The sequence below is a fragment of the Rhincodon typus genome, chromosome 30 (genome assembly GCF_021869965.1).
Source record: "Rhincodon typus isolate 14 chromosome 30, sRhiTyp1.1, whole genome shotgun sequence".
NCBI classification, from domain to species: domain Eukaryota; kingdom Metazoa; phylum Chordata; class Chondrichthyes; order Orectolobiformes; family Rhincodontidae; genus Rhincodon; species Rhincodon typus.
In genome coordinates this window covers 36,157,880-36,172,527 of record NC_063361.1, presented here as the reverse complement: position 1 = coordinate 36,172,527, position 14,648 = coordinate 36,157,880, and the positions used below count along the sequence as shown (strand labels likewise).

The 14,648-nt window shown below is 44.6% G+C and overlaps 3 protein-coding genes across 3 annotated transcripts in view; 1 reads left to right on the top strand and 2 right to left on the bottom strand.

Annotated features, from left to right (window-relative positions):
- The window catches only part of LOC109923652 (endoplasmic reticulum protein SC65-like), a 149,748-nt gene that overhangs the window by 85,036 nt on the left and 50,064 nt on the right, over nt 1-14,648 (bottom strand). The gene's annotated exons all lie outside the window — the stretch shown is intronic.
- Nucleotides 1-14,648, bottom strand: part of LOC109926648 (cytosolic 5'-nucleotidase 3-like) — a 60,500-nt gene that overhangs the window by 17,367 nt on the left and 28,485 nt on the right. The gene's annotated exons all lie outside the window — the stretch shown is intronic.
- LOC109926318 (kelch-like protein 10) overlaps nt 8,143-14,648 on the top strand; it is a 21,749-nt gene continuing 15,243 nt past the window's right edge. Inside the window, exons 1-3 of the mRNA XM_048614578.1 lie at nt 8,143-8,333; nt 10,474-10,963; nt 13,900-14,517. Coding sequence (XP_048470535.1) covers nt 8,143-8,333; nt 10,474-10,963; nt 13,900-14,517 — 1,299 coding nt within the window. The remainder of the gene's footprint in view (nt 8,334-10,473; nt 10,964-13,899; nt 14,518-14,648) is intronic.

The window sequence follows — 14,648 nt, the reverse complement described above, 5'->3', positions numbered from 1 at the left end:
CACACACACACAATCCCCAACCCTCACATACAGACATGCACCCCCAAAACACAACAAACCTTATTATCCCAAATCACAAACTCCACCAAACCCAACAACCCCTACCTCCAAACTCAACCAAAACCTTACCTCCAAACGTGACAAGCAGAACCCTCAAACCCTACTCCAAACTAAAGACCTAAACTTTACCCCAAACCTATTCCAAATAAACACAAACTCTGTCCAAAAAAACCATGCTAAAATCATCCAAACTCTGTCCTAATATTACCTGGCACAAAATACCCAAACTCTACTAAAAACTGCTTCCCAAACCCACCCAAAACTCACATCCAAGGCCGAACTTCATAACCCCAAAACCTACACCACAACCTATCCCTCATGCCCTATTCCACAACACTAACTCAGCAAGATTGAAATGCCATCTATTCTGGGCAACACCCCATATTCTGCCTCATACAATAACATAATTTGCATCCAATCACATAGCTAAAACCTTACACTACAAAACTTACCCAATCCCAACCCAAACCTCTCACTATCTATCTGAATCTTAGTTCCTCCTGTGCACCCCAACCCTTCTCCCCATCCATTACTCTTTTCCCCAATCTTTCCTATCCTCTGCCCCCTTCCTTAAGTGCACCCTAACCCTGGTGCTCCATTTGCACTGCACCCTTAACCAATTCTCTGGGCCTACACTGTCTGCTCTTCATCTAGAACACTCCCCATGCATTGACTTGATCAATGTCTTATTCCAAGCATTGCTCCTAGCTCACACCTTGCTCCAACTCTGTCCTTGAATTTTAAAGATGGAACTGCCTGAGGCTTATACCGAGTTGTAGGTAAATAAAGACTTGCATTTCTGTAGCACCTAACACAGCTACTTAGGGTCATACAGCACAGGACCACCCTTTGGTCTAACCCTAATCCTAGTCCCATTTGCCAGCATCTGGTCCATATCCATCTAAACCTTTCCTATTCATATCTCCATCCAGACGCCTTTTAAATGTTGTAATGTACCCACCTCAACCACTTCCTCTGGCAGCTCAATCCATACATGCACCACCCTCTGTGTGAAAAAGGTACCCCTCAGGTTCTTTCCAAAACTTTTCCCTCTCACCTTAAATCTATGCCCGGTAGATTTGGACTCCTGGAGAAAAGACCTTGGCTATTCACCCTATCTATGCCCCTTATGGTTTTATGAACCTCTACAAGGTCACCCCTCAGCCTCCAACACTCCAGGGGAAAAAACCCTATTCAGCGTCTTCCTATTGCCCATACCCTCCCACCCTGGCAACATCCTTGTAAATCTTTTCTGAACCCTCTCAAGTTTAACAACATCCTTCCTATAGCAGGGAGACCAGATTGTATTTAGGATTCTAAAAGTGGCCTCACCAATGCCCTGTACAGCAGCAACATGACGTCCTGACTCCTATACTCAATATTGTGACCAATGAAGGCAAGCATGCCAAACGCCTTCTTCACCACCCTTTCAACCTGCGGCTCCACTTTCAAGGAACTAAGAACCTGCACTCCTAGGTCTCTTTGTTCAGCAACAGTCCCCAGGACCCTATTATTAACTGTGTAAGTCTTGCTCTGATTTGCCTTACCAAAATGCACCACCTCACATTTATCTCAATTAAACTCATCTGCCAATTGTCTTCTTAAAGCACATTTCAGCCAATATGAAATAAGTTTGAAGTTCAGTGTCGGAAATGAGGGACACAATGCACACAGTGAGAGTTCGGGACAAGGATTATCCCAGAATTACAACACTGAAGCAAGGGCTGACCTGGTTGGGGGGGGTTGGGGTTTCTGTATCAAAATTTGCCCCAATTCCACCAGAAATAACCAGCTGATCTCTTTTTTAAATTATATTGGTTGAGGGACAAGTTTAGGTCCCAAGAGACCTCAGGGTTCTAAGGGTCACTCGACCTGAAACGTTAACTCTGATTCTCTCCACAGATGCTGCCAGACCTGCTTGGCTTTTCCAGCAATTTCTATTTTTGTCTCTGATTTACAACATCCCAGTATTTTTTTATAGGTCCCAAAATACTGGAATTAGTACCTTCACTGGGAGAGCAGCCTTGGTTTGACATTTCAAAGCTAGCACCCTCTGACAGTGACACATTCCCTCAGTACTGCATTTGGAGTATCAGCCTGAGTTATGACCTCAAGTTTTGGATTAGGTCTCAAACTCGTAAGTATCCGACCCTGAGGCAATACTGGGCATTAGTTTGAATCTTGCACTCTGCTCTTCATCTCAAAGCTTGCACCCTGTTACACCCAAACCCCATCCTGGCCTCTGAACTACAGCTGACAATTACTGTTTATAACAACTGCTTAATGCTGAATGGAAGACAAATCAATTTTTAACACATCTTTGCATGCTTAAGAGGAAGAAACTCATGGAATAACCCTCAGATGGAGCATTAAACTCAAACACAGTTTGCAAGGGTTTGAACGTGAGATGACTGATAGGTATTTTGAGTCTTCAGTGTTATTATAAAGGCAAGTGTCACTATCTCTACCGTTGTCTCTGTCTCACTTCTATTTTCATTTTTCACAAAAGTTATCAAGTGAAACATTCTCAGATTCTGGGAAGATTGAGATTCAAAAAAGAGCAAACTGTTTGCCCAATGTTCCAGACAACATTCATGCTTCATAGTTTATTTTCTGATTTAGTTTGGCAATATTTGGTTGGCTTTTGATTCTTGCCTAATCCTCTGGTTTACCACTAATCTTTGCCACGTTGTATGTTCTTTCTTTCAATTTGATATCATCCTCTTCTTCTTTGGTTGGTTTATCGCCTTCCTGGAATCCTACTTCCTCACTGGGATATATCTTTGCTGTGAATGATTAACTATTTTCTTCAACATTGAGTCAAAATCCTGGAACTCCCTCCCCAACAGCATTGTGGATCAACCTACAGCACACAGACTGCAGCAGTTCAAGAAGGCAGCTCATCACCAGCTTCTCCAGAACAATTAGAGATGGGTAATAAATGTTGACCCAGTCAGCAACACCTACATCCTAAAAATGAATTTTAAAACATGCCTGCCATTGTTCCTCAACAATGTTTTCTGCTGAACTGCTTCCCAGTCCACTCCAGCCACCTCACCCCCATATAATTAGTGTTCTTAGCGCTGGGGGTGTACCTAATCTATCAGACTGCTCACCACCACCTTCTTGAAGATAACTAGGGTCACACAGTCACTGCTGGTCTTGTCACTGACGCTCATAGGCTGGGAATAAATTGGAAATAGGATGATGCACCATGTAGACCTCCTTCATGTAGAGTCCAATGGAAATAATTCATAACATCCAGGAGGTATCATTGTTTGTTGTTTCCTTTTTGTTGCCGCAAATTTGGGATGATAAAGGGAATTCTGAATGCCATGAATGATCACATCTCAGTATCCCTGGGGGTGAGGGTGGGAGAGTTTTTGGTTGCCCAAGGAATATCATATCTACATAAAAAATAGATGCTGAATTTTATGTCTTTGCATTTTTGTCACGGGTCGTGGTTGTTGCTGGTAAGGGCCAGCATTTACTGCCCATCTCTAATTACCCCTGGACTGAGGGGCTTACGTGGGCATTTCAGAGGGAAATTAAGAGTCAGCCACAATGCTGAAAGTCTGGAGTCACATATAGGCCAGACCAGGTAAGGAAAACAGATCTCATAAATGAGCAGATGTGTTTTTGTGACAAGTGATGAGAGTTTCATGCGCAACATTACTGTGATTAGAGAATTTAACTTCCACCAGCTGCTGTTTGAACCTGTGTCCACATGGCAATATAGCTGAGTGTGTGATTACTACCCCAGTGGCATTAGCATCCCCCCTCCCCCATATGACTTAGAAGCAAGACTAGGCCACTCGGCCCTCAAGCTCCTCCACTCAATAAGATCATGGCTGATCTGATGCTGCCAGATTCCCAATGTTGTGATTGCAGGGTTTTGATTATTTATTTAAGTGTAGAGTATGCAAGGAAAGTGCATTCAAGGGTTAACCTGTATAACTCAAGTCTACAGGAAAAGGCAATATCTTTATGTAAATTTTTGCCACGTGGACATTGCATCATCCATTATTCCAATTTTTCTTCATAAAATTATAGGAAACAAATGTCTGTTCTAAGTCATATACTAATGTCGCTAATGGCTTCTCTTTCACCACAGTCAAGAATCATTTAACACCCACCCTGTCCCCTGCTCTAAATCTCGTCCAGCTCCAAGACCTCTTTAGAATGTTTTGAAAGCACTGATTGTTGTTTAGAGATTACTGTTGACACTATCCTTAAGGATGCATAAGGTTCAGCTATTACATGGTTTATTAATTGAAGCCTGCTTTTTACTTTTCCATAGTTAACCCTTACAGCCTAATTAACTCTAACAATGCCTAACCCCAATAACCTTCCACCCACTTTTTATCAAAAATATCCACTTCTGACTTAAAAATATTACAGACTCTGCTTCCAGTACATTTTGAGAAAGAAAGTTTCAAAAACTCATGATTCTCTGTAACAATAAATTTCTCTTCATCTCTGTCTTAAATGGGTGGCCCCTGATTTTCAAACAGTGTCCAGGAGTTCTGGATTTTCCTACAAGAAGAATCATAGCTTTTACATGCATCTTATAAAACCCTTCGGGATCTAATATGTTTCAACCAAGTTGCCGCTTATTCTTCTAAACTTCTTCAGCCTTACCTGTCCACCACTTCTTCATAAGACAACCAACCCATTTAGGTATTAGTCTGGTAAACCTTCTCGGAGCTGCTTCCAACACATTTGCAGCCATCTTCAAATAAGGAACCTAGTACTGTACTGTACACAGTACTGCAGATGTTGTCTCATCAATGCCATGTATTATTGAAGAAATAACCTCCCAACTTTTGTATTCAATTGCTCTCACATTAAACATTACCATTGTATTAGCTTTCCTAATTACTTGCTGCAACTGCATGCTAACCTTTGTGATTCAGGTTACTAGGACAACGAGAACTCACACTGCATCTCAGAGCTCTGCAATCTTTCACTATTTTGATACTTTGTTTTGTTTTATTCTTCTGGCCAAAATGGACAACTTTACAACAAACTTTGCCTCCCTATCTTTGTGCCATCAACATATTTATCAATCATATGTCAGTTCCTGAATCCAAGTCATTAAGGTACATTGTAGGAAGTTGAGTCCCCAGCACTGATCGCTGTGGCACCACACTGTTACATCTTGCCAACTGGAAAATGACCCCATTTTCTGTTGGCCAGCCAATCCTCTGTCCAAACCAGTATTAACCCCGAACCACAAGTTTTCATTTCCTTTGCCTTTGATGAATGACCTTATTAAATGCCTACAGAGGATCCAAGTACAGTACACGTCATTTTTTTCCCTCAAGTTCAATTCTTTTAAGATCCATTTCCCTTTCCATTTCAAACTCCTTTACCTGCAATTGAAATTTCATTTACTCACATGACTCATCACTTGGTGTACCTAGTCCCTCTTGTATCTCCACCAATCCCAAATGCTGTGCTAATATGTTAATTATCTCTGCTTCCTAACTTTTGCAGGAATTTCCACCTTTATTCCTTTTGCCAATTCTCTGGCCTTAGCTTTAGTCAGGACTTGTAAACCAGTCAGCGATACCTCCTTCATGTGCAGGACAGTTTGAGCTGTTTCAGTGCCACTTCATTTTACATTGCAAGAAACCTGGTTTCTGTCCTCGATGAATTAATCACAGGATCCCTATAAAAACTGTTCAGCCCATCGAGTCCACACCAACTTTACAAAGAGCATCCCACACAGACCCACACCCCTACTCTATCCCTATAACCTTGCATTTCCCAGGGCTAACCCATCTATCCCTTGACAATATGGGAAATTTAGCATGGCCAATCCACCTAACCTGCATATCTTTGGACTGTGGAAGGAAACCAGAGCACACAGAGGAAACCCGCGCAGACACAGGGAGAATGTGTAAACTCCACACAGACAGTTGCCTGAGGGTGGAATCAAACCTGGGTCCCTGGCACTGTGAGGCAGCAGTGCCAACCACTGAGCCAACATGATGCGCTACCAATCCTACACATCAAAACTGGTTCAAAGATCCTGCATCCAAACCTCTGAAACTTTCTCACGATCCTGATGGGAACAGCTTGCTGGACATCAAGCCCCACTATTCAGTGAGACATCGAAAATGTATAAATGACCACTTGGATCATGAAGACGGTTAATTTATCTGATATTCATTGTGACAAAAGAACCCTACACTAGGCAAAAACAAACCCAAAAGAACAGCAGATGCTGGAAATCACAAACAAAAACATAAATTGCTGGAAAAACTCAGCAGGTCTGACAGCATCTGTGGAGAGAAACCAGAGTTAACATTTCAGATCCAGTGTGTCCTGAAGGGTCACTGGACCTAAAACATTAACTCTAATTTCTCTCCACAGATGATACCAGACCTCCTGAGCTTTCCCGGCATTTTCTGTTTTTGTTTCTGAAACCCACACTAGGTTTCATTAATAAACAAAACAAAAATTATCTAAACATTCTGTTTCTGTTAACTGGTGGCCAACGTGTCACTAGGCAACTTAAACTATATTTCATGCAAAAGGCAGTAGAGAGGGCTTTAAATGAATTAATGAAGAGAGGTTGAGTAGGTAGAGCTGGTACACATTGGGATTTAGGAGAATGAGAGGAGATCTCACTGAAGTCCATAAGAAACTTAGGCGAGGTGACAGGGTAGATGTGGAGAGGTTGTTTCTCCCTGTGGGAGAGTCCAGGATCAGAGGACATCATCTCAGAATGAGGGACCACACATTTAAGACAGAGATGAGCAGGTATTTCTTCTCTCTGACCATAGTGAATCTGTGGAATTCTTTACCACAGAGGGGTGTCGAGGCTGGGTCATTCAGGATATTCAAGGCTGAGATAGAAAGATTTTTAAACAGTAAGGGAATCAAGGGTTATAAGGAAAAAGCAGGAAAGTGGAGTTGAGGATTATCGGATCAGTCATGATCCCATTAAATAGTGGAGTAGACTCGATGGGCTGAATGGCCGACTTCTGTTCCTATGCCTAACGGTCTTAACCAGATTAATCTATGCTGGGGTTGTCTATTTTTATCTCATTCCACTTGTAAATGTTAATAAACCAGAGGCAACAACCTGAGGGTCAGGGCCTATGGCACAGCTGGTAGTAAGCCTCCCTGGAACTGTGTGTCCCTCCAGGACCTCCAGATCTTAGAAGGTGGGTCCATTATTGTGTCCATTATAGTTTGGATATCTATCTGTAAATGCTTCCAGTGAGACAGGGAGGCGCACCGGGTGGATATGGAGAGTGGTGGCCCTTGAAACTACAGCTCCCGGAGATCCGCTCCCAGGAAAATCCAGCGCCAGGGACAGGCACTACACGCTTTCAGAAAAAGCACAGAAAGTGCTGGAGACACTCAGTAGGTCTGGCGGCAGCCGTAGAGAGAGTGAGAGAAAGAAAGAAACAAGATGGTTCTTCCTGGGAACATTTCTCCTGCGCCATAAAGGTGGGAAATGAACAGAATTTCAGGAATATGCCGGGAATAGCATAGAATATTCATCACGGGAGAACTCCCGGTCTGAACAGATCCGTGATAACATGGTGTAGAGCTGGGTGAACACAACAGATCTGTGCCTTGTTTTTGGACGATTTGAAGTTACCTACAGCCCGTAAACTTACCAGTACTGTCTTTTGTTATGTCATTTTGAAACGCACACCGTCAATTTTTACGTTATGAGAACAGTCAATAAGTAGGTGACATACAAACCAAAGGCAGTCACAAATCCATCATGTGAGTTGACAGGAGCAGGGAGTAAGTCGGCGGGATCTGACAGAGAATGTAAGCGGGTGCTAGCACTGACTCTGCGGCCCAGTGGATGCTGAATGACCTCTCACTAAACTGAGGCGAGGACCTTGCATTGTCCATGTCACCAAATGGAAGTCCACCAGATCTGCTGGGGACCTTCCCCTTAGTGATGTTACAATTGGCTGGGTTCTGGAACCCTGAGCGGCGCCGCTGAAAACACAAATCGTGACAACCGCAATTACACACTGAGCACATCCACCAAGCTCACTGGGAAAAAAAAAGTTCTGTAGTTGCTTCTAGTTTGAACGTTTCACTATGGAGGAGCCCTCAACCTCGACCCGGCAGCTAAGGCAGAGCACCATGGAGAGGAAGATGAGCGCCATGGCATGTACCATCTTCAATGAGCTTCGACTTGAGGGAAAACTCTGCGACGTGCTCATCAGAGTGAACGGCATTGACTTCAACGCCCACAAGAATATCCTATGCAGCTGTAGCTCCTACTTTCGGTCAGTAACTGCAGCAAAGAGACTCCTTCCTCAGCCCAGGCCACCTCGTGTGTGCTCTAGTCCCTGTGGGAACCACGCTGATAGAAAGGCTGGCAAAATAATTCACCCCCAAAATGTCAAGTGAAATTCAAAATGTAAAGTGAAATTCAGAATTAATCCACAGGGTAAGGTGCAATATTTTAAATGCAACACGATTGCAGGAGGGAGCTCTATGACAGGGTATTAATCGGAATACATAACTTTGTAACCTTCACAGACACGCTATGGCATTCCTTCCTAAGCCAATGAGAGTGGGATATCGCTAAAACTCTCTGCAACATTGCGGCTAGCTGGTCTTAACCAGAGAATTCCCTGTTATGTTTTCTACTCGATGCTACACTGCCACCTCTCTTATCCTGAAAAGCATCGATCCTTGGCGACACGCTATTTCTTTACCCTGGCCATATCCTCCAAAACTACGCCAGAATATCGACTATCCCTGGCCAGCAGCCCGCTCAGCGCCAATTGATAACCCGGCATTTACCCAGTATCCAATAATCGCTGCCCCATACTCGGTTTGAAATTGGAATCTTTCTATTCACACCTTTCCAACGGGCCTTGCCATCCCTTATCCCCAGAAGGTATTGCCACCCTACAGCCAGCGGAGTAGTCTGCATTCCTCCCATTCTGGCCTCTCCCGCACCCTGTCTTCTTTCAACCCGCGAAGAGAATTGCAAAAACACTGCAGCTGTTGGAAATCTGAAATAAAAGACAGAACGTTCTGAAAGTGTTCAGAAGCTCAGGCAACATATGCAGGGAAATGTCCAGTTAACATTTCAGGTTCATGATCTTTAATCAAAATCTGAAACATTAATTCTGTCTTTCTCTCCATTGATGCTGCCCCTTATTTTGTTTTAATTTCTTTAGACTACCATTAGTGGTCGTGCCTTCAGCTGCCCAGGTACTATGTTCTGGAATTCCCTGTCAAAACCTCTCTTTGTTCCTTTATGATCTTCCTCAAAAATTACCAGCCATGATCTCATTGAATGGACACAGTAGACTCAATGGGCTGAATAGCCTGTTTCTGCATTTGTGGCCTCCCTCATTGATCCAGCTTTAATATTTTCATGGGTCTTCATAACAATGTTGTATCATCATAGAATCCCTACAGTGCAGAAACAGGCCATGTGGCCCATTGAGTCTGCACCAACCCTCTGAAGAATACAAACCCATCCCCCTTCCCTATTCCCTAACCCTGCCTTTCCCGCAGCTAACTTGATCATCTCTGGACACTATAGGCAATTTAGCATGACCAACCCACCTAAACTGCACATCCCACACAGACAACTACCCAGGGGTGGAATCAAACCTGTGTTCCTGGTGCTGTGAGGCAGCGGTGTTAACCATTAAGCCATTGTGCCACACACTTGACAATGGCCCTCTAAAGGGCTTTTGGACACCACTAAATGCAACTTGTTCTTTTCTATTAATACATGTGACATGACACTCTCAGCTGGGCCAATATTTATTGCCCATCTTAATTTCCTTGCCCTGGTGATGAGCTGCCTTTCTGAACCACTGCAATCCTTGGGATGTATGGACACCCACAATACTGTTAGGGAGGGAGTTCTACGATTTTGACTGAGAAATACTAAAGGAACAGCAATATGTTTCCATGTCAGGATGGTGTGGAGGGGAACTTGTAGGGGGTGGTGTTCCCACATATCTGCTGCCATTGTCCTTTTCAGCAGGAGAGGTCATAGACTCAGAAGATACTTATCCAAGGAGTTTTGATGAGTTACTGCAGTGCATCTTGTAGATGCAGTAATGCAGTTGTAGTGACAAAGAACAGTTGATGCTGATAAAACTATGCACCATCAAGAAAATGGGAGAAAATGGAATAACAACTGAAGTTATTCATTAAAAGAAAGGATCGCAAACAAATGATGCCTGAGCAGAGTACAACATTTGAAGTTTATTTTGGAATTAAATCATCTTGTAGGATTAAGTTTATATCTCAGCCTTTTTTTATTTCAAATGTACTTAGCCAAAGTGCCCTCAGTTGGATTACTAGAGAGCAGGTGCAAGATGAGACAGATAGAATAGTTAGGTAGAAGTGCGCTCTTATTTTCCTAAGCTTTCTGTGTCCTTTGCTGTGCAGGGCTCTATTTACTAGCGGTTGGAACAGCATAGAAAAGAAGGTGTACAACATTCCAGGGGTATCCCCCGACATGATGAAGCTCATCATAGAATATGCATATACTCGGACAGTCCCAGTCACTGTGGAAAATGTTGAGAGACTCCTGGCTGCTGCAGACCAGTTCAATGTCCTGGGAATTGTCAGAGCTTGTTGTGAATTCCTTGAATCTCAGTTATGCCTTGAAAACTGCATCGGGATCTGCAAATTTGCAGACTACTACTTCTGCCCAGAGCTCCGACACAAAGCCTACATGTATATCCTGCACCATTTTGAGGAGATAGTGAAGGTGAGTGAGGAGTTCCTAGAGCTGTCAGCCTTTGAGCTCAGAGACATCATTGAGAAGGATGAGTTGAATGTGAAACAAGAAGATGTAGTATTTGATGCCATTCTCAAGTGGATTGCCCAAGACCCAGACATCAGGAAAAAGTGCATTGTCATACTGCTGCCCAAGGTACATTAGGAGCTAGATGTATCTTTCATTTGTATCAGTTAAATATTTTTGTTGTTAAAGAGAGACTGGTGGGAACTATGGATTAGCATGTTGTCCCTTCACCCTACACCTGAGCTTGAGACGTATCACAACTGGGAGTATCCCTGTTCTCTTTCATTGGTCCTATCAGCCTTATAATGGGACCAATTGGGTAAACACTGGTCCACTACAGAAAGCTGCCATCAACTTGGCAATAAATGGGAAAGCATTTGGCTGAAATACATGGGTAATAAACAACACAAAATTAACATTTAACTTCAAGATTTTGTGGTGTTTAAAAACAAAAGATTGTTATTTTATGTTTGCTATCTTGGCCTTCCCTTATAAAGGCACAGTACAAGTCATTCCCCATTGGAGAAGGTTAAAGGAGTCCTCTTTCTGGGATATATTACTGTCTTCCTCATGAGGAAGTACCTGGTGCTGAGTGGATGAAGAATTCACCAATGGGAGCAATCTATTCTTAAGTGGTGATTATTGGAGCTGGAGCCTATTGACGACTTCATAGCATTTTGTGACTCCAAGTCTTTGAATTAAATCTCTGCAGATTGATGATAAATGGGTAGAAGAATCTTCTTATCATACATTTTTCTCAACATATGTTTTACTGATAAAATTTTACAGAAGTAACATCAGTCAATTTTGACATCACTTAAAAGTGCAAGACAGTTCAGTTTTATTTTGGTCCAGTCTGTGACAGTGAGTTGCCTCAGGCACTACTGCTATAATTGTAGGTTATATCACAATGGATTCTGTGTAAAATGTTCCTTGTTACACACAGACTGCTGGCTCATGCAAGGATTCCAACTACTCAGTGTTCTTTGGTGGAAGTACCTGAGAGTGTGGTCTTTTCCCATTGAGCCTTTGTGGTAACTGTCCCTCATTATCCAGGATGTTCCAGTCTCATTAACTGTATTTCCAGTAAGCTTCTCCAGGAACCCATCAATTCCACTCCTGTGAACACAAGCAACAGCTGTGATTTCACATTTATTGTTTAAATCTCCATCCCATACATGAACTGACCTAAGCTTGAGTCTGCCTTGCCGCTTATTTTATTGTCACCCCCCACACATTCCACAATGGTGCCAGGCTTGTTTCCACTACCCCTGCACCCATCCCCCACACATGGTCATTCCTTAGGGCTGAGCCTATAGGCAAGGAACAGGAGCAGGCCATTCGGCCCTTCGAGCCTACTCCACTGTTCAATAAGATCATGGTTGTTCTGATTTTAACCTCAACTTTACATTGATGCATATCCCTGATAATCTTTCATCCCCTTGGTCATCAAGAATCTATCTACCTTGACCTTAAAAAAATAAAAAATTCTGCATCCACTTCCTTTTGAAGAAGGTAATTCCAAAGACTCACAATTCTCTGGATGGGTAAATGTTTGGGGGAAGCTGAGCAGGTTATCTCAACCCCCTCACCACCACACCCACACCCACCCCCGCTCCCCGCGCCCCCGCCAGGCCTGAGATGTACTTTCCTACAGGGACCATTGAGAAATGAGCAGGAACTGGTTTTAGCCCCCCCTTTTTGGGAACAGTTCAGGGACAATGAGGTCTATTACATGGTTCAAACTAACATCGCCCACTCCCCCTCCGCCGGCCGGGGTGTGGGATCAGCAAAAAAGCCCAAGATTAAAGGCTTTGGTCCAGGCTGACTGGTACGTGTGCCTCCGGGAGCCATCTCAGTTCATTTATGTGGCACTAAAAACAAAAGAACCACCGATGCTGAAACACACACAAAGTGCTGGAAAAACTTGGCAGGTCTGGCAGCATCTACGAAGACAGAAACAGAGTTGATGAAACCATCATTGATTGTTGGAAAAACCCATCTGGTTCACTAGTGCCCTTCAGGGAAGGAAGTTTGCTGTCCTCACCTAGTGTAGCCTACATGTGACTCCAGGCCCACAGCAATGGTGTTGCCTCTTAACTGCCCCATGGGCAACAAATGATACCCTAGCCAACAAAGCCCACATCCTTTATTCATTCATGGGATTGGGGCATTGCTGGCCAGGCTGCATTTATTGCCCATCCCTAAGTACCCAGAGGGCAGTTAAGAGTTAACCACATTGCTGTGGTTCTGGAGTCACAAGGATGGCAGTTTCCTTCCCTAAAGGGCATTAGCGAACCAGATGGGTTTTCCCCAACAATTGACAATGGTCACCATTAGATTCTTAACTACAGATTTTTTTTATTGACTTCGAATTTCACCATCTACCATGGTGGATATGTGAACTCAGGTCCCCAGAACATTATCTGGGTCTTTAGATTAACAGTTCAGCGATAATACCACTAGGCCATCACCTACGATCCTGTGAATGAATAAAAAACAGTTAATGTTTTGAGCTTAAAGAGCAGTCCGCTCAGTTCTGAAGAAGGGTCATCAGACTCATAGAACATAGAACAGTGCAGCACAGGAACGGGCCCTTCAGCCCACAATGTTGTGCTGAACATGATGCCAAATGAAACTAATTGCCTTTTGCCTGCCCTTGATCCATGACTCTCCATTCCTTGCGTATTCATGTGCTTATCTCAAAGCCGCTTAAACACCCTTAACGTGTCTGCCTGCATCACCACAGAGTGTTCCACACTCCTCCCAAAAATCACTTACCCCTTACATCTCCTTTGAACTTCCCCGAAACGTTAACTGTGTTTCTCTTCCCGCAGACGCTGCGGGAAATTAGGAAAATAAAGCAGAAATTGCGGAAGGCAACACAGCAGGTCTGGGAGCGGGGCTGCCAGACCTGCTGAAGTTTGTCCAGCAATTTCTGTTTGCGTGCATTTGTGTGGCGCCGTTCATGACCAAAAGGGCTGTGCTGCAAGGGGTGCGGAGGGTTGAGAAGGGTGAACGGTCGCGGTTCTGATCATTTCTGACCACCCGTCCCTCCCTGGCAGGTCAGACTGGCTCTGATGAACGCCGAATATTTCATGAATAACGTGAAGAACAATGATTATGTGAAGGATAACGATGACTGTAAGCCCATCATCATTAACGCGCTAAAGGCCATGTACGACCTGAACATGAACGGACCGTCCAACTCGGATTTCCGTAACCCGCTGACCAGACCCCGGCTGCCGTACTCCATCCTGTTTGCGATCGGCGGCTGGAGCGGGGGCAGTCCCACGAACGCTATCGAGGCTTACGATGCCCGGGCGGACCGCTGGGTCAATGTAACGTGTGAGGAGGAGAGCCCCCGGGCATATCACGGAGCCGCCTACCTGAACGGCTTCGTCTACATCATCGGCGGCTTCGACAGCGTCGACTATTTCAACAGCGTCAAGCGCTTCGACCCGGTTAAAAAGACGTGGCAGCAGGTGGCCCCCATGCATTCCCGCCGCTGCTATGTCAGTGTCACGGTGCTCGACAGCTTCATCTACGCCATGGGCGGCTTCGATGGCTACGTCCGCCTCAACACCGCCGAGCGGTACGAGCCCGAGACTAACCAGTGGACGCTCATCGCCCCCATGCACGAACAGCGGAGCGACGCCAGCGCTACCACCCTCCACGGCAAGGTACCACCGGGCACGGCATGGGCAAGGCCGCGGGGGGGGGGATGGGGAACAGCTGGAGGTGGGGGGGGGGGGGGGGGGGTGAGCATCCGGGGGGTGGGCTGGGGCTCGTACCGCTCGGCGGTGTTGAGGCG